At 50.0% G+C, this 24,193-nt stretch overlaps 1 protein-coding gene across 7 annotated transcripts in view; it reads right to left on the reverse strand.

Moving 5' to 3' along the window:
* Window positions 1–24,193, reverse strand: part of CCDC40 (coiled-coil domain 40 molecular ruler complex subunit) — a 65,945-nt gene that overhangs the window by 27,967 nt on the left and 13,785 nt on the right. For 6 of the 7 annotated variants that reach the window (XR_010133702.1, XM_019027827.4, XM_063706029.1 and 3 more), the window contains 5 exons: window positions 24,107–24,190; window positions 23,813–24,032; window positions 15,476–15,633; window positions 15,147–15,269; window positions 8,528–8,649 (listed from right to left, as the gene is read on the reverse strand). Coding sequence is in view for 6 of the 7 variants with exons in the window: in XM_019027827.4 (XP_018883372.4) it covers window positions 8,528–8,649; window positions 15,147–15,269; window positions 15,476–15,633; window positions 23,813–24,032; window positions 24,107–24,190 (707 nt within the window). In the remaining variant the exon portion in view is untranslated. Of the gene's footprint in view, window positions 1–1,707; window positions 6,637–8,527; window positions 8,650–15,146; window positions 15,270–15,475; window positions 15,634–23,812; window positions 24,033–24,106; window positions 24,191–24,193 lie in introns of those variants that run through there. The other variant, XM_019027829.4, reaches the window with a different exon arrangement.

The following is a 24,193-nucleotide window of genomic DNA, read 5'->3' on the forward strand; positions in this document are numbered from 1 at the left end:
CTGCTTCCCTTTCTTTTGTGTGTTCATTAGAGCAGCACTTTAAATTTCCTTCAAAAACTTTTCCTTTGTGTTCACAACTTGGCTATCCCTTCGGTGCAAGAGGCCTAGCTTTTGGCTTATCTCAGCTTTTGACATGCCTTCCTCATGAAGATTAATCATTTCTAACTTTTGATTTAAAGTGAGAGGCGGCCAGGAGCGGCGGCTCACACTTGTAATCCCGGCACTTTGGGAGGCCGAGGCAGGCAGATCATTTGACGTCAGGAGTTCGAGACCAACATGGTGAAACCCTGTCTCTACTAAAATACAAAAATTAGCCGGGCACGGTGGCAGGCACCTGCAATCTCAGCCACTCGGGAGGCTGGGGCAGGAGAATCGCTTGAACCCGGGAGGTAGAGGTTGCAATGAGCCAAGATCGTGCCACTGCCCTCCAGCCTGGGGGACAGAGTGTCTCAAAAATAAATAAATAAAATAAAAATAAAGTGAGAGGCATGAGACTCTTCCTTTCACTTGAGCACTTAGTGCCATTGTAGGCCTAACTTCAATATTGTTGAGTCTTGGAGAATAGGGAGGCCCAAGGAGAGGGAGAGAAATGGAAGAACGCCAGCCGGTGGAGCAGTCAGCACACACACGACATGTCTTGATTCAGTTTGCTGTCTTAAACAAGGGCAGTTCGTGGCTTTGCCGAAAACCAATGACAATAGTTAACATCAAAGGTCACTCATTACAGATCACCATAACGGACGATGACAATGAAAAAGTTTGAAATATTATGAGAACGACCACCATGTGGTGCAGAGGCAGGAAGTGAGCACGCACCGCTGGAGAGATGGTGCCGGTGGACTTGCTCCACACGGAGCTGCCGTCAACCTTCAATTTGTGAAAAATGCGATTCCTGTAATCCCAGCACTTTGGGAGGCTGAGGCGGGTGGATCACGAGGTCAGGACATTGAGATCATCCTGGCTAACACAGTGAAACCCCGTCTCTACTAAAAAATACAAAAAATTAGCAGGGCATGGTGGCATGCGCCTGTAATCCCAGCTACTCTGGAGGCTGAAGCAGGAGAATTGCTTGAACCTGGGAGGTGGAGGTTGCAGTGAGCCGAGATCGCCCCACTGCACTCCAGCCTGGGTGACAGAGTGAAACTCATCTCAAAAACAAACAAACAAACAAACAAAAGCGATTCCACGAAGTAGGAGAAAGCGAGGCACACTGAAACGAGATGCGCCTGTATTTACCCGGGAGAAATGGAAACACGTCTCCATGCAAAGATCTTTTCAGAACAGCCACAGCAGCTTTCTTCATGGTATTCCAAAGGTAAAAGCCAAATGTCCATCAGTTGGTGGATGGACAAATACATCTGATGTATCCGTGCAAGGGAATACTATTCAACAATAAAAAGGAACAGACTACTGATCTTGCAACATGGGTGGGTCTCAAAAGCATGATGCCAAGTGGAAGAAGCCAGACAAGAAAAGCTACAGACTGCGCGATTCCATTTATATGACATTCTAGAAATGGCAGAGCTATAGGCACAGAAGGCGGCACAGCGGTTGCCAGGGCTGGAGGTATGCAATTTTGTACATAAATTATCCCCAGTAATCCTGACTTCAAGTAAATAAGTTACTCATTTTCTTTTTTTAGGAAGGAGCAGCCTTATAAATGTCTAAATTTGACAATAAAAATAAGATGCCCAATTTAAAAAGATACAGTTACAAACTGTGCAACAGAACTCCTAACACTCGGGGAAACGTGTGCCTGAGAGTGCGCTGACATGCTAATAAGTCTCCTTGTCACAAAAAGAGAAAGTCGATGGTATTTTTAAATCCTTTTCTCTGTTTTTCAAATGTCCTGTAACGCAATCACTTATCCTTGATAAGGATTATTATTTTTTTAAATCGTACTTTAAAAACTCCGTAGATCAGCAGGCACCAATAGAAAGTACGGGTTCTCCTCAGCTTACGGTGGGGATGCAGCCCAGCAAACCCGTCGTAAGTTGAAAATATCCTAAGTCCAAAATGCAGGCTGGTGCCGTGGCTCACGCCTGTAATTCCCAGCACTTTCAGAGGCCAAGTGGGGGCAGATCAACTGAGGCCAGGAGTTCAAGACCAGCCTGGCCAGCATGGTGAAACCCCGTCTCTTTTAAAAATACAAAATCAGCCGGGCATGGTGGTGGTGCATGTCTGTAATCCCAGCTACCTGAGAGGCTGAGGCAGGAGAATCACTTGAACCCAGGAGGTGGAGGTTGCAGTGAGCTGAGATCGCCCCACTGCACTCCAGCCTGGGCGACAAGAGTGAAACTTCAACTCAAAAAAAAAAAAAAAAAAAGCTGAAAAACCCCAAAATGCACTTCCTGCAGATTTCCTGCGAGGCACCCCGGCTCAGCCCAGCCTCCCTCAAACGTGCTCAGGACACTCCCATGAGCCTGCAGGTGGGCAAAATCATCTCACACAAAGCCTGTCTGATGATAAAGTGTCGGGCATCCATGTAATTTATTGAATACCGTGCTGAAAACCAGGGAGGCTGTGTGGGACTGAAAGCGCAGTTTCCGTCGCCCGCCTGTTGCTTTAATACCGTGGTAAAGTCCAAAAATCGTGAAGTCGGGGACTGTCTGTAAATGAAACAAAAAGAACGGATGGAATCTGGAATATGGCCCAGGCGTTGGGCCCCATGCCTCTGAGGATTAAGGGGGAGACGCAGGAGGTGTCCAGCAGCCTGTGGTCAAGGTCAGGTTCTCTCCCAGGACGCTGCCCGTGGCTTTTGTCCTCGGGTCGGCCTGCCTGGCTGCCGCGGCCACAGCTGAGGGCCTGGGAGGAGGCTGCGAGGCCGTGTGGCTGACCAAGTCACATCTTGGGGTAAAGGGGCTGCGGCTGCGGGCCAAGACCTGTCTGCCCTCTGTATTTCCCGCCAGGAAATAGGACAAAGGCAGGTAAGAGCACGGGTGTTTTTGGCTCCAAGTCCCAGGGGTGTGTGAATTCTGATTAGGTTATCTGTCTCCAAGTTAAGTGCGGTCCAGGCTTTGTTTTCTGAAAGTGAAAGTGACCCGTTTCCCTGCATATGTGATGGGAAGGGGCTGACCGTGGACTCCTCGTGGTTATTCACCTAGCTTTGGGACCCACGTTGGACTGCCCGGACCGCTGCGGTCTTTGAAGGCTTGGTGTGGCAGGCCCGGTCTGGTCTTGAGCGTCACACACGGTTCCTTCAGGACTTCTGGCTGCTGGGGAGGGCAGTGTCCAGCTCCCACAGGCAGGCCCAGATGGACAGGGGGTGTGCCCACAGCCATGGTCATTCCCCGGTGGGAAGAAGGGACAGGACACCATGAGCTACCACAGCAGTCCTGACAGGCCTCACCCATGCCCCTGTGTCTGGGGACACTTTTTTATTTTTTTGAGACAGGCTCTGGCTCTGTAGCCCAGGCTGGAGTGCAGTGGCACCATCTCGGCTCACTGCAGCCTCGACCTCCTGGGCTCAAGCAATCCTCCCACCCAGCCTCCCGGGTAGGTGGGACTACAGGTCTACAGGTGCACACCATGCCCCGCTAATTAAAAATTTTTTGAGAGACAGGGTCTTGCTCTGTTGCCCAGGCTGGAGTGCATTTGTGCAATCACAGTTCACTGCAGCCTCAAATTCCTGGACTCAAGCGATCATCCTGCTTCTGCCTCCCAAATAGATGAGACCACAGGCACACACCACCACACCTGGCTATTTTTTATATTTTATTTTAGAGACAAGGTCTTACTTTACTATGTTGCCCAGGCTGGTCTTGAACTCCTGGGCTTAAGGGATCCTCTTGCTTCAGTCTCCCAAAGCACTGGGATTACAGGCAGGAGCCACTATGCCCGCCCATGGGGGCACATTTTTAAAGGGGTTGTTACTCTGTCTTTGGTCTGTGGCCTCAGGTCTGCTGGGTCACCAGTGTCCTTGGGTACATGGGGCATTGGTGGTGACTGGGACCCACCTGCCAGATCCCCAGGCTAGAAGGAGGCCTGCTGGGGACACTGTGGCAACGCCCACACCCAACCCATCCCACACTGCCTTCCGCTCCCTCCTCCATCAACTGGGGGCAAGGACAGTGTCCCCTTTGAGGAGCTACACCAGACCGAGCTGAGCCTGGGGCTTGTTACCCAGGAAACAGTGAAATCACCCGCTTGTTGCCTAGCTCTAATTCTGCGTTCAGTGTCTTGCTCCATCCTGTCCTCCCTCCCTAGGGCAGGCTCCAGCACTCCATGCCAAGGGGAGGAGCCTTTGAGGAGTCGTCTCTGCCATCATCAGGATTGAGGGAAAAGGAAGTCTAGGAGATTAGGGCAAGCCCTCAGTTTTCTTTTCTTTTCTTTCTTTCTTTTTCTCTCTCTGTCTCTCTCTCTCTCTTTTTTTCTTTTTCTTTCTTATTTTTTTGAGACGAAGTCTCGCTCTGTCACCCAGGCTGGAGTGCAGTGGCACCATCTTGCTTCACCGCCACCTCCACCTCCCGGGTTCAGGCGATTCTCCTGCCTCAGCCTCCTGAGTAGCTGGGACCACAGGTGCCCGCCACCAGGCCTGGCTGTTTTTTTGTATTTTTAGTAGAGACGGGGTTTCACCATGTTAGCCAAGATGGTTTCGATCTCCAGCTCCTGAGCTCGTGATCTGCCCGCCTCGGCCTCCCAAAGAGCTGGGATTACAGGCGTGAGCCACCGCGCCTGGCCCCTTCAGCTTCCTCGGGTCGACTTAAACAGGAAACAGAATAACACGTTTCATGTTTCTCCTGAACTTTTATGACCGTGTGCAAAACTCCTGCAAAAATAGGGAAGACAGCAAGAAAAAGCAGCCAAGACAGGCACAGCTTCTGAGCTAAGCTTGCAGCTTGTGTATGAGACATGGGGGCAAGATTATGGTTACTGCCTCCCCCGCAGCAGCAACCCCCTGACCAAGGACGGGGAAGTCAGACTGTCTTCAAAGCATTAGGTTGTAGACTCGACATCAGACGAAGAGAGACACAAAGGCATGGGAAAAGAGAAAGGGTGAGGTTTGGCTGGAACCTAATCAAAGGTATTAACTTATCTGAAAAAATGCCATGGGTGTCAGGAGGGAGGAGGGGTGGGGAATGGAATGGAGAAAGCAGCCAAGGTCAGGGTGAGGGCTGCTCGGGGGACACCTCCCGCCCATGTGGACGGACAGGCCATGAACTTCGGGGAAGAAGCAGGAAGCAGACAGGGCCAGGGCCCAGGCATTCCGCCCTCTAGCCGGTCCCTGAGCAGGGGTCTGTGTCATCCGCTCCTGTGTCCTCCCCCACAGGTAAGAATCTGCTAGTCCGAGCGTGGAGCATTCAGTTCTTTGGTGTTTATATTTCATCATGCACATAAATGGGCTATTATTCTCAGTTACACGTCAGGCTCTGGTGAGCTCGATTCATGTAAACTAACTCCAGGACAAGTGTGCCTTCTCGGTGTGATGGCAAAACCAAGCTTCTGGGCCAGGGGGTACTGCCCCATGGGGATCTCGCAGGGTGAAGGCTCCAGAAATGCCCAGACAGCCACCAGGGTACTGGCCTGGTATGCACCATCCTGACCATCAGCCAGGAATGTCACCATTTTCTAAGATGCTCTACAAATCTGAACATCTCAAGGTCAATATTTGAGGTATAGTTCAGTCACTGCATTCCTAGCTTGGAAGTCCTAAGCTATGCAATAATTTATTTCTGTAATAATGGCCCTGATCTATTAAACCTGTCTCCAAGTTGCTTCTTCAAATCTATCTGGGTGCAAACAGCAAATCTCTGTAATTACAGTTTATACTTCTCACAATGTTCTACACGGCCTGCACTTTTAAAAGACTGGCCGGGCGCAGTGGCTCCCGCCTGTAATCCCAGCACTTTGGGAGGCCAAGACGGGTGGATCACCTGAGGTAGGGGTTCAAGATCAGCCTGGCCCACATGGTGAAACCCCGTCTCTACTAAAAATACAAAAATTAGCCAGGCGTGGTGGTGCACGCCTGTAATCCCAGCTACTTGGGAGGCTGAGGCAGGAGAATCGCTTGAACCCAGGAGGCGGAGGTTGCAGTGAGCAGAGATGGCGCCACTGCACTCCAGCCTGGGGGACAGAGCGAGACTCCATTGCAAAAACAATAAAAATAAAATAAATAAAAGTTGGGCCTCACTCCTCCCCAGGGCCTTGGTGCGGCGAGCTGCAGGTGAAGTCAGAGGCTCTCTCACTCGTTGTGAAGTGTTTGTGCATGTACATAGTCCACTAAAATATTCACTCAACATTCTGCACATGGACGTTTTATAAAACAAGATATCTATTTTCTTCATCAATCAGATTGGCACAGTCCTAAAGTGTGACAACATGCTGAGCTGTCAGGGGACTTTGAAACACTGCTGCCGGGGGTGTGACTGTCACAATCCTACTTAGCAATACCCGCTAGACCCAGACATTCCGGGCTTGATGGGTAATATAAAAAAGGCTATATAGCATCCTGGTGAGCATTAGCATTCGCGGACCTGGTTATCTACAGCAGCACCGCCATAACAGACGAACGCGAACACCCTCGATGCCCCGGGCAGGAAGCTTCCCCGTAGAAGTATCCCAGTGGAATGCCATGTGGTAGAAAGGCGGGAATGAGCGGTGTTTATATTTTGACTTGGGAAGCGCTCTAGGGACACGCTGTTAAGTGGAAAAAGCAAAGAGGTGCAGAACAGTGTGTGTGGTGTGCTCCCACGGAGCAAGAGAGGGAAGGAAGACTCTGGGTGAACGCATATGCTTTCTTGCGATTGCACACAAGTTAGGCAGGGGATCCCAGAAAACCAGGTGCCTTTGCTTGTCTTGGGAGGGGATTCTAGTGACTGCGGGCCGAGGAGGAGGAGACCTGATCGAATACGATTTTTACAATGTTTGCAACCAAAAGGAAGCCATGTCTCTGAGGGCAATGAGGACGGTTTGCAGAGAGGACACTGGTTAGTCTGGGATGCAGGGGAGAGCTGGACAACAGGACCGTCTCGGAGGTGGCATCTTCCCTTGGGGACACTGCAGGGTTCACAGGCCATGAGCCTTGGAGAGCCAGGCCAGGTGCTGGACCCTCAGAGAGAACCTGGCCTTGACTCTTCTTAAGGCCTGTGGCAGCTGAGCCGTGTAAACAGTCAGGTATCAAGTCCTAGCATTGGGGCAGGAGGAAAAAGACGCCCAAGTGGGCAGATGGCCAAGTCCTCTCGTCCTGGTGTTCAGGCAACCCTGGTGACACAGGGAGAGGAGCCCTTGCCCGGCCACAGCTGGCTCTGGTTCCTCGACCTGCATCTTTACAGGGGAAACGAAGCTTCAGCCAAACATCGCCTGTATCAAACCACAGTGTTCCCTTTGGCTTTATGTTGTTGACTCAAGGGAGTGAAAGAAATGAGTATTATTATTATTTTTAATTTTTTTGAGACAGAGTCTTGCTCTGTCTCCCAGGCTAGAGTGCAGTGGCGTGATCTCGGCTCACTACCACCTCCGCAATTCAAGCAGTTCTCTGTCTCACCCTCCCGAGTAGCGGGGATTACAGGCGCCCACACCATGCCTGGCTAATTTTTGTATTTTTAGTAGAGACGGGGTTTCACCATCTTGGCCAGGCTGGTCTTGAACTCCCGGCCTCATGACCCACCCGTCTCAGCCTCCCAAAGTGTTGGGATTACAGGTGTGAGCCACTGCGCCTGGCCAGAAATGAGTATGGTTAATCCAATATTATTCATTTGAAAATGTTTTGGTCTAAAAACTTTTATCAAAATGGTTTCATTTTGTTTCTTTAATCACAGCACCCAAAAGGAAAAGCATCTCCTGGTTGTGTGACTGCTGCTGGCTGCCTGACTGCGGGTGCTGTGGGGCCAGCCAGTCCCTCATTCCTTGGTCCAGCCTTTCTTGAGCGCTTGCTGTATGCCAGGCTCTGTGCTGGGCACAAGGGGTGGAGACTACGAAAGGTGGAGGGGAAGTTAAAGCTCAGCGGGTGAGACACGTGCCACCACAGTGCCCGGCTTTTTCTTTCCGGGTCCCGAGACCTGGTCACCCTGGGTGGTTTTAGGAATGAAGGCAGCACCTGTGTCTCCAACGCCCTGCCCTGAGCCACGCATCCATCCCCAGAAGTGACGGGATGCCCAGAGGAGGCCTCTTCCTCCCCTTCCTTTGGAGATTAAAATAGGATTTCGGTTGGAATGCAGCCCTCAGGCAGAACAATCGAGAAGGGATGGGGTTTCCGCACTCAGGTGGTGATACTGCAAATCAAAGGGACACCTTTACCTCCCAAAGATAGCTTTCTCTTTACCCTGCTCTGTTTCTACTTAATCCTGCCAGGAAATCTGAGCAGAAAAGCCTCTCCCCTCCCAGCGCCGCGGTGTTGGAAAGGATTTAAGAATCGCTGAAATCTTACCAAACAATGAGAGAGCTTTCCGGACGGAAGCCCGGACCCGGGGATCAAGGTGCACCCTCTGTCCCAGAGATCCGGTGGACCCAGAGAGAAGGGGTGTGGGGCGGGCCTGCCACAGACCCCTGGGGTTCCCACACATCCTCGCTGCCTGTGGCTCTGCAGTACCTGAGCGCCTGCAGCACCGCCCTGTGCGCCTCGTCGCGATGCTTCATGCCCACCAGGCTGGTGGCCCACTGCTGCATGATGCGCCTCTTCTCCACGCTGATGGCATCGATCTCGGTGCAGGCCTGCAGCCAACAGGGGACGGGGCAGGAATGGCTGTCTCATTTCATTTGCGAGCAAAGCCCAAGAACACCAGAGCCTCACATTCCCAAATCTTCCTCTTTTCCTTTTATCATCGGTACTTTCCTTGATCATGCATCTGCAGAGGGGTAAACATGAGCCTGAATGTAGCTTTCAAGATAACTCGTACCCGCTTTGAGCCTTTGCTCAGGGCCTGCGGTGCTCAATGCTTGGGAATGAGGAGGAGGAGGGAAGGGAGGAGAGGGAGGAAGGGGGAGGGAGGAGGGGGAAGATGAAGGAGGGAGAAGGGAAGAGAGGGAGGAGGGGGAAGATGAAGGAGGGAGAAGGGAAGAGAGGGAGGAGGGGGGAGATGAAAGAGGGAGAAGGGGGAGAGGGAGGGGGAGGAGATGAAAGAGGGAGGAGAGGGAGGAGGGGGAGGGGGAAGACAGAGAGGAGGAGGGAGAGGAAGAGGGAGAGGAGGAGGGGAATCCTGGCCAGCACCCGTGAAACACCTCTGCGGGGTTGGTGGTGTCATTGATTCCGGCTGAGGTCCCACAGGACGGGCCCAGCACCGCTTCCTGTAGGGAGCCCATGATGGAAGGCGGTGTTTGTCTCAAGAATGGCCAGGGCTGGATGCTCTCGTCCAGCTGGGGGAAGCAGGGCTGCCTAGACTGGGAATGAGGAGGCATAACTGGACAGCCAGGGGTGGGCAGGTCAGGCAGGCTGAGCAGAGGCTGGAAGTCTAGGGGCATTGTGGGGGTCAATGAGGGGCCACCTGCAGTAAGGGCTTGGGCCCATGCAGGGGAGGGGCTTGAAAACTAGGTGGGTGGTTCAGGAATTTATTCCAAGGGAAAGGGGAGTTCCTTTATGCTTGGGACACAGAAATTAAGGCTGGTACGGCTGCCTGGGCTGAATCTCACCCACTGTGCCTCAGTGTCCCCAGCTGTGACATGGGTACAGGAGCAGCACCTACGTCCCGGGGCTGCTGGGTCAAGTGAGTTGATGCCTGCATGCCCAGCACGGCCTGGATGGCGGTCTTGTTTAGAGTGGTGTTTGGGATTCTTGATGAGTCATCCCCTAATGCAAGCACTGTGACTTGAGCAAGCTGGCGGCCTGAGTCAGCCAACTGGGGCATCCTGTAGAACGCCAAGTCCCAGGAGTGCCTGCACGCCGTGACACCCAGGCAAGCTTGGTAGACAGTGACTGAACCACAGTGCGCTAGAACATCACAGGGGAGCCGAGGGCAGCGCCGGGCATGAGAGAGGCCATCGCCCTGGAGACACCATGCTCGGCTGTGAGGGTTTCTGAACCATCTATTCATTACAACGTAACCTAAAATGGTGTGAATTAAGTATACCACGATGAAGGGACTTTTTTTTCCTCTCACAGATGCTTACTTAGGATTATTGGGCAGCCTAGGAAGGCACACTGTGTACATCCCGGGACTGACTTCCCTTTTGTCTGTAGTATTTCCTTTTATTTTAGCTGACATGTTACAGCTGTATATCTCTGGGGTACAGAGTGATATTTCGACACATGTACAATGTGTACTGCTTGAATCAAGGTAATTAGTGTATCAGTCACCTCCAGCAATTGTTATTTCTTTGAGTTGGGAACATGCAAAATCCTCTCTTCTAGCTATCTGAAAATGTACAATAAATTATTGTTAACTGGGCCAGGTGCGGCGGCTCATGCCTGTAACCCCAGCACTTTGGGAGGTCAAGGCGGACGGATCACCTGAGGTCAGGGGTCCGAGACCAGCCTGGCCATGGGGGTGCAGGTGTCTATTGGACGCACGGATTCCCTTTCCTTTGGATAAATGCCCAGTCGTGGGACCGCTGGGTCACAGTTTTGTATGGGGGTAAGTTATTCACTAAGGAGGCTGCTCTGTGCCATTGGGCAGTGGGAGCTGGCCCAGGCAGCAGGTGGGGACCCAAATTCAGCCAGGATGCACCTTAAACTGAGCCTGTGCAAGGCCTCCCCATGGTGCCCCCGAGGCTGCCGGCCACGGCCTGGTTGACTGAGGTGCAGGTCAAGGCATAAGGATGGAAAGATGGCTGCCGGGCTCAGTCACCCATGCATTTACACCCCGGCTTTTCGCAAAGGCAAGTGTTCAGCCTATGCAAATAGAATGTGCAAATAAGCAAAAAGAAAATGAAAATTCAATAACCCTAACACTTAGAGATAACCATTTCTAACTTCTTACACCTGTGATTGTGTGTGTGTGCGAAATCAAATTCTATATATTGTTTCATAATCTCCTATTAATTTTTTTTTTTGAGACAGAGTTTTACTCTCGTCACTCAGGCTGGAGGAAAATGGCACAATCTTGGCTCACTGCAATTTCCGCCTCCTGAGTTCAAGCAATTCTCCTGTCTCAGCCTCCCGAACAGCTGCGATTATAGGCACTCGCCACCACGCCTGGCTAATTTTTGAATTTTTAGTAGAGACGGGGTTTCACCATGTTGGCCAGGCTGGTCTCGAACTCCTGACCTTCAGGTGATCTGCCGACCTCGGTCTCACAAGTGCTGGGATTACAGGTGCGAGCCACCACGCCCCGCCATATTAAAAATTAATGTATTGTGCCAGGTGCGGTGGCTCATGCAATCCCAGCACTTTGGGAGGCTTAGGCGGGGGGATTGCTTGAGGCCAGGAGTTCCCAACCAGTCTGGGCAACAAAAATAAACACCGTCTCTACAAAAAGAATAATAATAATAAAAAAATTAGCAGGGTGTGGTGGCATGTGCCTGTAGTCCTACCTACTTGAGAGGCTGAGGTGGGAGGATTGCTTGGACCCAGAAGTTTGAGGCTACAGTGAGCCATGAGGGCCCCAGTGCACTCCAGCCTGGGGGACAGAGTGAGACTTAGTCTCTACCATCATTCTCAGCAAACTATTGCAAGGACAAAAACCCAAACACCGCATGTTCTCACTCATAGGTGGGAATTGAACAATGAGAACACATGGACACAGGAAGGGGAACGTCACACAATGAGGCCTGTTGTGGGGTGGGGGGAGAGGGGAGGGATAGCATTAGGAGATATACTTAATGCTAAATGACGAGTTAATGGGTGCAGCACACCAACATGGCACATGTATACATATGTAACAAACCTGCACGTCGTGCACGTGTACCCTAAAACTTAAAGTATAATTTAAAAAAAGTTAGAATAAGAAACTAATATCGAGACAGGTTTCCATGTCAGTAGAGCTCTTTTTGGTGTGGTGTATTCTGATGCACAGGTGTATGAAAATGGGTTTCACTAATGTCCTCTTCTTGGGGTCTTTCTTTCTGATGACACAACACGGTGATAAGCGTCATCTCCCCCATGAGTCTCTATTCACTGTATTTATTTCTTTAGAGACAGGGTTTTCGCTCTGTCACCCAGGCTGGAGTGCAGCGGTGCAATCATAGCTCACTGCAGCCCTGACTTCCTGGGCACAAGTGCTCCTCCTGCTTCAGCCTCCTGAGTAGCTGGGACTACAGGTGCACCCCACCAAGCCTGGCTTTACCATTTTTAACATACAAAAATGTTATCTGCATAGGTCTTTGCTAGGTTCCTTGGAATGGGGTATAAGCACTAACAGGGTGCGGGGTTAGGGTTAGGGTTAGGGTTAGGGTTAGGGAGGGAGTGGCTGCATATGATCGTATCGCCCTGGATGAAGATCTTGATAAAGATAAAGGCCAATCTGTATTTTCATGGTCGACAGCAGGGAGGGCTCATCTCTCCTTATCTTTGCCAACTCTGTAGGGGACTCCCTGTCCTTTGGTTACTTGTGACTTCGCTCGATGAACAGGGGCCCTGCTGTTGCCCCCGCACTGTTCTGGGTGCTGGAAATGAGAAATGAAGGAAGTGCGGGCGGCCCCCTTCCCTGGGGGAGTTGCATCGAGGGGACGGCGGGAGGTGCAAAAGGAAGCATCTACCACGTAGCCCACCTGCCTCCAGGGTGTGGAAGCACACAGGGCGCGTCTCCTTGGCTTTCAGCCTCTCTTCACACCCCTGGATTTACTAATGGCTGCGAGTTGTCTTCTCCTGCCTGTCTCCCCACCTTCATCTGGTTTGTGGTGTCCTTAATCTACAAAGGTTTTATTGAGGGTGTGATTGCCCTCCTAGTCTTTTGTTTTGTTTTGTTTTTTGAGATGGATTCTGGCTCTGTCGCCCAGGCTGAAATGCAATGGCATGATCTCGGCTCACTGCAACTTCTGCCTCCTGGGTTCAAGCGATTCTCCTGCCTCAGCCTCCCAAGTAGCTGGCATTACAGGTGTGTACCACCACGCCCAGCTAATTTTTGTATTTTCAGTAGAGATGGGGTTTTGCCATGCGGGCCAGGCTGGTCTCGAACTCCTGACCTCAGGTGATCCAGCGGCCTCAGCCTCCCAAAGTGCTGGGATTACAGGCGTGAGCCACCTTACCCGGCCCCTCCTAGTCTTTTCCTTTAAGGTTCCTGCTTTTGGTGTTATACTTTGAAAGGCCTCCCCAGCCCAGGATTATATAAATATTTTCATTTGTTTTCGTCTGGCACATTTTCCCCCATTTAAATACTTGATTCCATCTGGAATTTATTTTAGTGTCTGGTATGAGGAAAAGATTTAATTTTTTCCCAAATGATTAACCAAATGTCCCGACATCATTGGATGCATAATTCATTAGCTCTCTGGTAATTTATAATCTACTAGGTTTTTATATAAACTATGGCTTGCTTTGGGGCTCTCTCATAGGCTTCAATGTCTTACCGGTCTATCTTGTGACACATTATTTTAGCCTCTAGAACTTTACGGTTTTGTTTTATTTTAGACAGGGTCTTGCTCCGTAGCCCAGGCTGGAGTGCAGTGGTATGATCATATTTCATTGGATCTTTCATAGTTCAAGGATCTTTCATGATCCTTCCTTTTCAAAATTTTCTTGGATATTCTTGAGCATTTAGTCTTCTAAGTGAACTTTAAAATCAATTCGTTGAGAATAAAGTGTTGTTCTTTTTTTTTTTTTTTGACCTCCCGGGCTCAAGTGATCCTCCTGCCTCAGCCTCCTGAGTAGCTGGGACCACAGGTGCACACCACCATGGTGGGCTAATGTTTTATTTTTTTATTATTATTATTATTTTTTGTGGAGACAGGGTCTCACCATGTTGCCCAGTCTGGTCTTGAACTTCTGGGCTCAAGCCATCCTCTTGCCTCAGCCTCCCCAAATGCTGGGATTACAGGTGTGCACCACCTTGCCTGGCCAGAGCTTTACTGTATACTTTAATATTTGGTGGGGCGATGCTAGGGTGACCTGCCATCCTGCTGTGTCCAGGACCCCCTGGGCTTAGCATGGAAAGTCCCTTGTCTTGGGGACCCCTCAGTCCTGAGCAGACTGGGATGGCTGCTTGCTCCGTTTGAATCTTCTCTTCCAAAACCATTCTTGGCTAGCCTTCCTAATTTATTTTTCAGATAAAACTCCAGAATTGTTTTGTTAATTAAGGGATTGTTTGTTCCTGAGATTCTTATTGGGACGTGCTCTACTTTAATTGCATTTGTAGCTGAAGAGACCAGTGCTGAGTAACGCCCAGCCCCGGGCCCTCCCTTTACCCTGGGAGCCCAGCGTGCTCATCCGTTCCTTCAAGTCCTCTTCCTTCTTTTCCATTGGCTGGGCACGGTGGCTCATGACTGTAATCCCAGCACTTTGGGAGGCCGACGTGGGTAGATCACCTGAGGTCAGGAGTTTGAGACCAACCTGGCCAACATGGTGAAACCCTGTTTTTACCAAAAATACAAAAATTAGCTGGGCATGGAGGTGGGCGCCTGTAGTCCCAGCCACTCTGGAGGCTGAGGCAGGAGAATTGCTTGAATCTGGGAGGCGGAGGTTGCAGTGAGCTGAGATTGTGCCACTGCACTCCAGCCTGGGCGACAGAGCGAGCCTCTGTCTCAAAAAAAAAAAAAAAAAAAAAGTCAATTGTTTCCTCCGTGTCATTCCCGCACCGTGAATGAAGATGGTGACTCATAGTTTTTTTTTTTTAAGTTGCAGTAACTTTGGTTTCTGGTGCTACCACTACAGACCTGAATCTGGGGCCAAGAGGGAGCAGCTTCCATCCGCTTCGTCCCCTCCACTCCCTACTCCACGAGGTGCAGAGATGTAGGAGCTACCCGGAAGGCCGGCTGCCCACGGGGGTGAGAATTGTTAGAAAGACTTCAGTCCTCCCAGGAAGAGGTCCCTGCAGGCTAAGGAACTTGCTGAGCATCCCCACAGCAAGCTGGCCTTGGCGGTCATGAAGAGACTAGAGTACCTGAACCGTGCGAGGCCTTCTGTCACCCACTAGCCAGGGAAGGAAGAGGAATCCGGGCTGTCCACCTGTCGGTATCTACTGTGGCCCCACCATGGGGAGGGCCCGATGTTTGCAGATATAAGCTGGCTGCAGTCACTCATCCAGCAGACAGGCAGGTGCAGTCTACCAGACCCACCAGCACCCTGTGCATGGACACTCACTGGAGGGTCAGACACTGAGAGCTGCGGGGACTGCTTTTACCTCACTCACTGCTTTCCTTAAAATCCGGGTGTCCTCAGCTTGGGCCAAGTACTGAGCCTCAAACAGGGCAATGTCTTCTTCCAGCTGCTGGGCTCGAGTGGTGAGCTGGTCCACATACAGGTCCTGGGAAACAGGATGAGAAGCAGCCCCGTCAGGAGGTGCCCGTGGCTGAGGGCCTGTTCTCCACCAACCCTTGATACAAGTCGACGCCACCCAAGCCGGCCGCCACCCCTCCAGCCGGAAGCCTTCACGCAGGAGGCAAAGCTGAGCCCCTTTTTGAAGCTCCACGGTCTGGTGATCATTAAACATGTGTCGAGTTTGCAGAATACCTGCTTTTTCTTCTCGATTTCTGCCCGGATCCTCTCCGTCTCGGCCTTCTTCACCACTTGCGTCATCACGCGGATGTCGTCACGCATGTCCTGATCGATGTTCTGCATGTAGAAGAGATGCAGGGCCAAGTTCTCCATCTCAGTCTGCAGAGCCGCCACTGCAGGGCGCGGCGGGGGAGAAAGAGAGAGAGAGTGAGTCGGGAGGCTGTCCCAGCATCCCAGGAGGAAGCAGGGAACAGCCGTTCTGGGCACCCTTCCTGCCATTTTTGGGTAAGACTGGGAAACTGCTTTTAAACTATCAAGACACAGACTTTGTCAGCAAAGAGTTTACAGTCTCTTGGAAGAGACAAAAATATACAGAATCTACATCCACAAATTGCAGCAAGCTGTTCCATTCCCCACCAAGTCTCAGAGATCCTCCTGGTAGTCTAAGGATACACTGAAGTAGTGCCAGGTGGTAAGGCTTCGGGTTGATTGCATAGATTTCTTACCACTGAAAGGCTGGCAACCTTAGGTGGAGTCTTAAGTCCCCTGGGAGGAGACGAGAACATCCAGGGCAGGCTGAGCTCCATGGATGCCCCTGCACTGACACCGCCACACAGCAGTGCAGGCCAGAGAGGATGAGGCTAGAAGAGGCAGCACCTTCCATCCTGTCCCAAGTTAAGTGACAGATTTATGTCAGTGCTCTCAGAGGAGGCCAAGGCCTGAGGAACTGATTCCTTTAACAAAACTTGCATGTGATGGATTTCTTTTTTTTTTTTTTTTTTTTTTGAGACGGAGTCTCGCTCTGTTGCCCAGGCTGGAGTGTGGTGGTGCGATCTCGACTCACTGCAAGCTCCGCCCCCAGGGTTCACGCCATTCTCCTGCCTCAGCCTCCCGAGTAGCTGGGATTACAGGCGCCCGCCACCACGCCCGGCTAATTTTTTGTATTTTTAGTAGAGACGGGGTTTCACCGTGTTAGCCAGAATGGTCTCCATCTCCTAACCTCCTGATCCACCCGCCTTGGCCTCCCAAAGTGCTGGGATTACAGGCATGAGCCACCACGCCCGGCCATGAGATGGATTTCTAAAGCTAGAGTGCAAATTTATTGAGGGAGCTACACGTGGGTCAGTACTTCCTTGCTCACTGCACAGAGCACTCCTTTTCAGTGGCTGGATCCAAACAGAAAACTGAATTACAGGCCAAAAGGCTGCTGGACGCATATCATCCTGGAGCCAGATGTGCTCGAAGGATACAGCTTAAACTTGCAAAACCATTTTGGCTGGGCATGGTGGCTCACGCCTGTAACCCCAGCACTTTGAGAGGCTGAGGTGGGCGGATCACTTGAGGCCAGGAGTTCAAGACCAGTCTAGCCAACATGGTGAAACCCTGTCTCTACTCAAAATACAAAAATTAACAGGGTGTGTTGGTGCACGTCCGTAATCCCAGCTACTCAGGAGGCTGAGGTGGGAGGATCATGCCACTGCACTACAGCCTGGGTGACAAAGTGAGACTCTGTCTCAAAAAAAAAAGCAATCTGTGCATTAATATAGTTTGCAGTAGCTAAATTCCAAAGTAATTTCCTCTAAGTTCTCTTTGAGGACTTGCTATTATTCTTTTTTTTTTTTTTTCAGACAGAGTCTCGCTCTGTCACCCAGGCTGGAGTGCAGTGGCGATCTCGGCTCACTGCAAGCTCTGCCTCCCGGGTTCAAGCCATTCTTCTGCCTCAGTCTCCAGAGTAGCTGGGACCACAGGTACCCGCCACCACGCCCGGGTAATTGTATTTTTTTTTAGTAGCGATGGGGTTTCACCATGTTAGCCAGGATGGTCTCGATCTCCTGACCTTGTGATCCGCTTGCCTCGGCCTCCCAAAGTGCTGGGATTACAGGCGTGAGCCACCACGCCTGGCTAAGGACTTGTTATTATTCTTAAATATTTCTTTCATGATCCTTCCTTTTCAAAATTTTCTTGGATATTTTTGTGCATTTAGTCTTCTAAATGAACTTTAAAATCAATTTGTTGAGAATAAAGTGTTGTTGTTCTTGTTGTTTTCTGAGACAGGGTGTCACTTTGTCACCCAGGCTGCAGTGCAGTCACACAATCATAGCTCACTGCAGCTTCAACCTCCTGGGTTCACCTCAGCCCCCCAAGTAGCTGGGACTCCAGGCACATGCCACCATGCCTGGCCAATTTTTCATTTTTGTATTTTTTGTAGAGATGGGGTTTTGCCGCATTGCCCAGGCTGGTCTTGAACTCCTGAGCTCAAACGATCTGCCAGCCTCAGCCTCCCAAAGTGTCGACACTACAGCCTCCGCACCTGGCCCGAGGTGCTTTTTGTTTTGAGGTGGAATATCCGCAGCACGTGTTGCTAAGGGACAGAAAGCGAGGAACCGAGCAGTGGGTATAATATGCAACCATTTAAGTTAAAGAGAGAGAGAGATATACACATACACACACACCCTTGTGACTTTGCTTAGATATGCAAAAAATCTCCAAAAGACTCCACAAGGGCTGAACACAGTGGGTTATGCCTGTAATCCCAGGACTTTGGGAGGCTGAAGCAAGAGGATCACTTGAGCCCAGGAATTCGAGACCAGCCTGGGCAACACAGTAAGACCCTGTTTCTACCAAAAAAAAAAAAATATATATATATATATATAAAATATGAAAATTAGCCAGGCCCGGTGGTGTGTGCGTAGTCCCAGCTACTTGGGAAGCTGAGGTGTGAGGATCACTTAAGGCTGGGAGTTCGAGGCTACTCTGCCATTGCATTCCAGCCTGGGAAACAGAGCAAGATGCTGTCTCGCTGTCTCGAAGAAAACAAAAACAAAAAGAATCCACAAGAATCTACGTTGCCTCTGCGGAGGGCCCTGGTGGCTGGGTGGGGGAAGGGGAAAAGAGAGGAAAACTTCCTCTTAGTTGTAGAGCTCTTGCATTTTGAATCATTACTGTTCCAAAATAAGTAAATAATTATGTTGAATAAATTTAAGTTCACCCAAAACATCTCACCACGGATGGTAACGGGAACTGCAATGGTTTTATTGCTAATTTGGAGGGAAATGGCATTTTTATATCATGCGTCTTCCCAGCTGGTAACGTGGGCACTGCATTTACTTAAATCTGTTTTATGAGCTTTCGTAACATTTATTGTTTTCTTCAGATGGGCTCATCATTCCTTGTTGGATTTCTTCCTGGACTTATTTTAAAGTTGTTATAGCTATCATGAATGAGCTTTTTTAAAAATTGTAATTCCTAACTATCTTACTGGTGTAGAAGAAAACTATAGAGCTGCTATCCAGCTACTTTATTGATTTCTCACTGTTTCTACTGGCTTTTATTTTTCATTAGTAGAGGTTGAGAATTTCAGTATTTCATTCCCAGATCCATATCTCATTTCTTTCTCTTGTTTTCTTTGCGTTGCTGGAGCCTCCAAAACAGTCTGGGGTAACTGCTATGCCAGCAGGCCTCCTCATCTCATTCCTGATTTTAAGTCTAGTCTTTCCACTGGGTAACATGTTCTTGTTAGTTTCCGATAAATACTTAGAACTCTCCTTCTATCCTACTTTGGGATGGATGATGAGTTTTATTAAATACCCATTTGGCACCCACCCAGGAAGCCTTTTTTTTTTTATCCTTGTATTTTGTTTTATTTTATTTATTTTTTTATTTTTTTGAGACAGTGTCTCGCTCTGTTGGCCAGGATGGAGTGCAGTGGCACAATCTCGGCTCGCTGCAACCTCTGTCTCCCGGGCTCAAGCAATTCTCCTGTCTCAACCTCCTGAGTAGCTGGGATTACAGGTGCCTGCCACCACACCTGGCTAATTTTTTGTACTTTTAGTAGAAACAGGGTTTCACCACGTTGGCCAGGCTGGTCTCCAACTCCTGACCTCAGGTAATCTGCCCGCCTCGGCCTCCCAAAGTGCTGGGATTACAGGCGTGAGCCACCACATCCGGCCTCCATTCTTTAATTTATAAATATAATGCACAAAATTAGTAGATTTCCTAATTGTGAATTATTCCTGTGTGAATTCCGGAAGTAAATCCTACTTATTTTTGCTAACGTTTTGTTCAGGATTTTCACTCCTCACATGTGGGGCCGCTATACAGTTGCCTGCTTGTATGCTGTCAGCTTTTGCAGCCAGCCTTTCACTAAGCATTGCAGGACCAGCCTGTGGGGAGTTTCCGGAATCTTCCATGCCCTGGAGCTTTGATAACACAGGAAGTGTTTGTTCCTTGAAAGGTTACTAGAAGCCTTCCATAACATCTTCCAATACTGGTGCATTTAGGGAAAACAGATTTTTGACATTTTCAATTTCTTCCATGATGAAACCAGTACAATGCATAGCTTTCTTGCAATTAAAAACAAAAAACAAAACAAAAAAAACCCTCCCCCAAGTTGTCCTCATTCCCAACATTGTTACTTGCATGATCTCCTTTTCATTGCCAGATAAGCCAGCAGTGTGTAAGGTTTATTGGTCATTTAAAAAAAAAAGCAGTTTTATTTATCAAGTCAATTCATTTTTGATTTATTTCATCAGCTTCTGCTTTTGGTCTTTATTGGTTTCTTTTTCTACTTCTTTCAGTTTATTTCCCTCTTTTTAGCTTCTCGAATAGAATGTCTGTTTTCAGGCTTGTTTGTGGAAATGTAAATAAACTCTGTCACGGGTTTTGTCTGAGCAGATTTGGCTGCAGCCAGAAGTCTTCACGCGTGGACTTCCCATTGTTATTAATTTCCAGAGTCTATAACTGACATGTAGGTCAAATGGTAACAATCCTTCTCCCTTAGAATTCTGTATGCATTGGGAGGCCGAGGTGGGCGGATCACGAGGTCAGGAGTTCAAGACCAGCCTGACCAACATGGTGAAACCCCGTTATCTACAAAAATACAAAAATTAGCCAGGCATGGTGGCGGGCCCCTGTAGTCCCAGCTACTTGGGAGGCTGAAGCAGGAGAATCGCTTGAACCCGGGAGGTGGAGGTTGCAGTGAGCCGAGATCACGCCACTGCACTCCAGCCTGGGCGACAGAGAGAGACTCCATCTCAACAAACAAACAAACAAACAAAAAAACACAAAAAAGAAAATTCTGAATTCTGTATGCATTGACATCCTGCTATTTATATTTAAGATCTGTGATTCTCAGTCCTGGCCGCATGTTAGCATCATCTGGAAGCTTAAGGGTCAAAAAGAAAGCCAGAAACAAACAATGCCTGGTCCTACCCAGAACAAACCAATCTGAAATCTGGGCTGGGATAGGTCCTGGTGGTTTTGAGCTCTCCCTGGTTCCTCCAAGGCGCAGCTGATGGAGACCTTGATGAAAGCGTAGCCCAGGCCGGGCCTCAAGAGGCCATCTGGGTTTTCCCGCCTGGAAGCCTGAAGCTTTTTTTCTTTTGCCGTGGTATTTGGAAATCCCACCAGCAATGTCTGCGGAGGTTTATTTTCTCTTTCAGCTGCATGGCCCGTCACGAGTCTTTCTATCTGCAGATTCGTCTTTCCTGAACTCATGCATCTGTTCTCCTGGACATTGGCTATTGCCTCTCATCTCCTGAAATCTCCCTTACGGACACTGATTTGATTTCCCTAATCTATCGTCCATGTCTTTTATCTCCTCCTCAAGAATATCCATCATTTGGGGTTTTGCTCTATTTCCAGGGAAGATTCCTCGAACTGGCTTTTTAGTTAAGAAATTCAGTTTTCAACTGCATTCATTTGTCTAGTTAGTGCCTTTTGGGGGGATGATGATTATATTTTTAAATTTCACGTACCCCTTTTCCTAACACTTTGTTCTCTTTATGGATGCAACGTCCTCTAAAATCTCATGAGACTACCAGTTGACGCCTCTGCACACTCTGGGATGATGATTATATTTTTAAATTTCACGTACCCCTCTTCCTAACACTTTGTTCTCTTTACGGATGCGACGTCCTCTAAAATCTCATGAGACTACCAGTTGGTGCCTCCGCATGCTCTGTTTTTAGAATCAGGGCTGGGTTGCCTGTCTGTCCAGCTCAGTCTCCTCTCAGGTCTGGGGATCTCCGGTTGGTAACTCACATTTTGGTGTGAAGGTTTAGTGTCGGTGATGGTTAATACTGAGTGTCAACTTGATTGGATTGAAGGATACAAAGTATTGATCCTGGGTGTGTCTGTGAGGGTGTTGCCAAAGGAGATTAACATTTGAGTCAGTGGCCTGGGAAAAGGCAGACCCACCCCCAGTCTGGGTGGGCACCATCTCATCAGTTGACAGTGCAGCTAGAGTGTAAAGCAGGCAGAAAAATGTGAAAAGAGAGACTGGTGTAGCCTCCTAGCCTACATCTTTCTCCTGTGCTGGATGCTTCCTGCCCTTGAACACTGGACTCCAGGTTCTTCATTTTTGGAACTCAGACCGGCTCTCCTTGCTCCTCAGCCTGCAGACGGCCTATTGTGGGACCTTGTGATCCTGTGTCAATACTGAATAAACTCTCCTTTCTCTATATATCTATCCTGTTAGTTCTGTCCCTCTAGACAACCCTAATACAGTCTCCCTCCCAGATGAGGCAGGTGACCGTGGGCTTTCTCCAGGGGCCAGGACCCACGTCTCACCTAAGGGACTGTGCAGTGGTGGCTGCCCCCCCGGTCAGGGCCGGGACCGTTGCCCAAATTCTTCAGTTCTGAGAAGGCAGAGACGGTGCTGTTTGACGCAGGCCTTGCTGGGTTGAAGAGCCTCGGCTCCGGCCCTCTCCTAATCTCCAGGAAGCAGAGTCCACCAGAGTGTTTGGATCTTTTCGGAATCCCACCCACTCTTTGAGCCCTAGCAGAGGGGAGCCGGAGGGCGCTCCACCCCAGCTCCACGGCTCCAGCCTCACTGCAGGTGTGGGGAGCAGTTAGGGGCATGCATCCTCCTTCAGGTGGGTGTAAATTTGGTTACTTCTGGAGGATGTGGCTCTTTCAGTTCAGCGTGGATGTCACTTTCTTTCCTTTTACTGTTTTCTGTTCATTTGATGCTAACTGGAGAGAGGTTCTTTTTTCTTTTTTTTTTTTTTTGAGATGGAGTCTTGCTCTGTCGCCTAGGCTGGAGTGCAATGATGCAATCTCGGCTCACTGCAAGCTCCACCTCCCAGGTTCACGCCATTCTCCTGCCTCAGCTTCCCAAGTAGCTGGGACTACAGGCACTCACCACCACGCCCGGCTAATTTTTTGTATTTTTAGTAGAGACAGGGTTTCACTGTGTTAGCCAGGATGGTCTCGATCTCCTGACCTCGTGATCCACCCGCCTCGGCCTCCCAAAGTGCTGGGATTACAGGCGTAAGCCACTGCGCCCGGCCAAGAGAGGTGCTTGATAAGTGCCCACTTACCCTAACTCTGAAATTTCCAAAACCTCTTCCACTTTTCTCAGGGTTTAAAATGTTTCTTTCCAGAACAGCTGGGATAGCCATGTGCTTCTGTTTTCCTCCAGGTTTGTGTAGGTCATTTCCCCATTATAAGAGTAATACACAGTTGATTGAGAAAGTTGAAAACATCAAAAAGCATAAAGACTGAAAAACTCCGTAGTCACAAGAGGAAGCCACTGTCCCCGGTCACCTACATGACCAGCTCTGTGCAAGGACGTTGCTTTATCGGTAATGTTGCATAGCACGTGCCGTAGCCCCCACTGTCTCATCTGATTCAAAGCTATCCACTGACCTGCCGCACACATCCTACGGCGGTCAGGCCCTGGGCCATGGTCTGACCGTCGTGCCGGCCTCACCCTCGCATTCGCATCTATCGAAACCCTCCATCACCCCTGGTCTGCTCTCGCCTCCTGGTCTCATCTATCCTTCGACCTCTGCAGCTCACCCATCTCTCCCAGTTTTGAATCTCTACACTCTGGCTGTTAGCAGCTTCAGCGTTTGCTGCTTTGCCCTGACAGGTGCCATTTAACATATTTATGACTGGGTGCAGTGTCTCATGCCTGTAATCCCAGCATTTTGGGAGGCCGAGGCAGGCGAATCACCTGAGGTCAGGAGTTCGAGACCAGCCTGGCCAACATGGTGAAACCCCGTCTCTACTAAAAATACAAAAAATAGCCAGGCATGGTGGCAGGTGCCTGTAATCCCAGCTACTTGGGAGGCTCAGCCAGGAGACTGGCTTGATCCCAGAAGGGGGAGGTTGCAGTGAGCCAAGATCGTGCCATTGCACTCCAGCCTGGGTGACAGAGTGAGACTCCATCTCAAAAAAACAACAAAAAGACATTTGATTTATGTGCCTTCCCCTCCTAAAAAGGGTGGGAACCCCTCCAGGATGCACACACATCTTACTTTTCTAGATGCCTGGCCATGGTACATGGAGACACCCCTGGGAAACCCTCAGGACCCGATGGCGTGTGGGGCCGCCGGGTTGCCTTACACTTTTTGCGCTCCTCGTTGGCGGCTGCGCAGGTCTTGGTGTAGAGAGCGCGGGCGGCCTGCAGCTCCTCCTCTTTCTGCCTGCGCTCGCTCGAGGCCATTGCGTGGCGGTCGTGACTCTTCTCCAGCAGCTTCTGCAGGTGTACCAGGTGCTGCTGCACCTCATAGAGATTCACCCCCAGCTCCTGCCGCTGGGCTCGGCTCTGCTTGGTAGCCACAACCTGGACCAAAGAGAGAAACAGGGTCACCAGGATGCAGGCATCCGACCAGGGTGGGAGACTGGACGGATACACACCAGCTCTTGGAGGTCCAGCTTCAACTTTTCGATCTGTCGGTTCAGGTAGTTCTTCAGGGCAGCCTGGAATCTTACCATCAGGGGCTA

The sequence above is a fragment of the Gorilla gorilla genome, chromosome 4 (genome assembly GCF_029281585.2).
Source record: "Gorilla gorilla gorilla isolate KB3781 chromosome 4, NHGRI_mGorGor1-v2.1_pri, whole genome shotgun sequence".
NCBI lineage: Eukaryota > Metazoa > Chordata > Mammalia > Primates > Hominidae > Gorilla > Gorilla gorilla.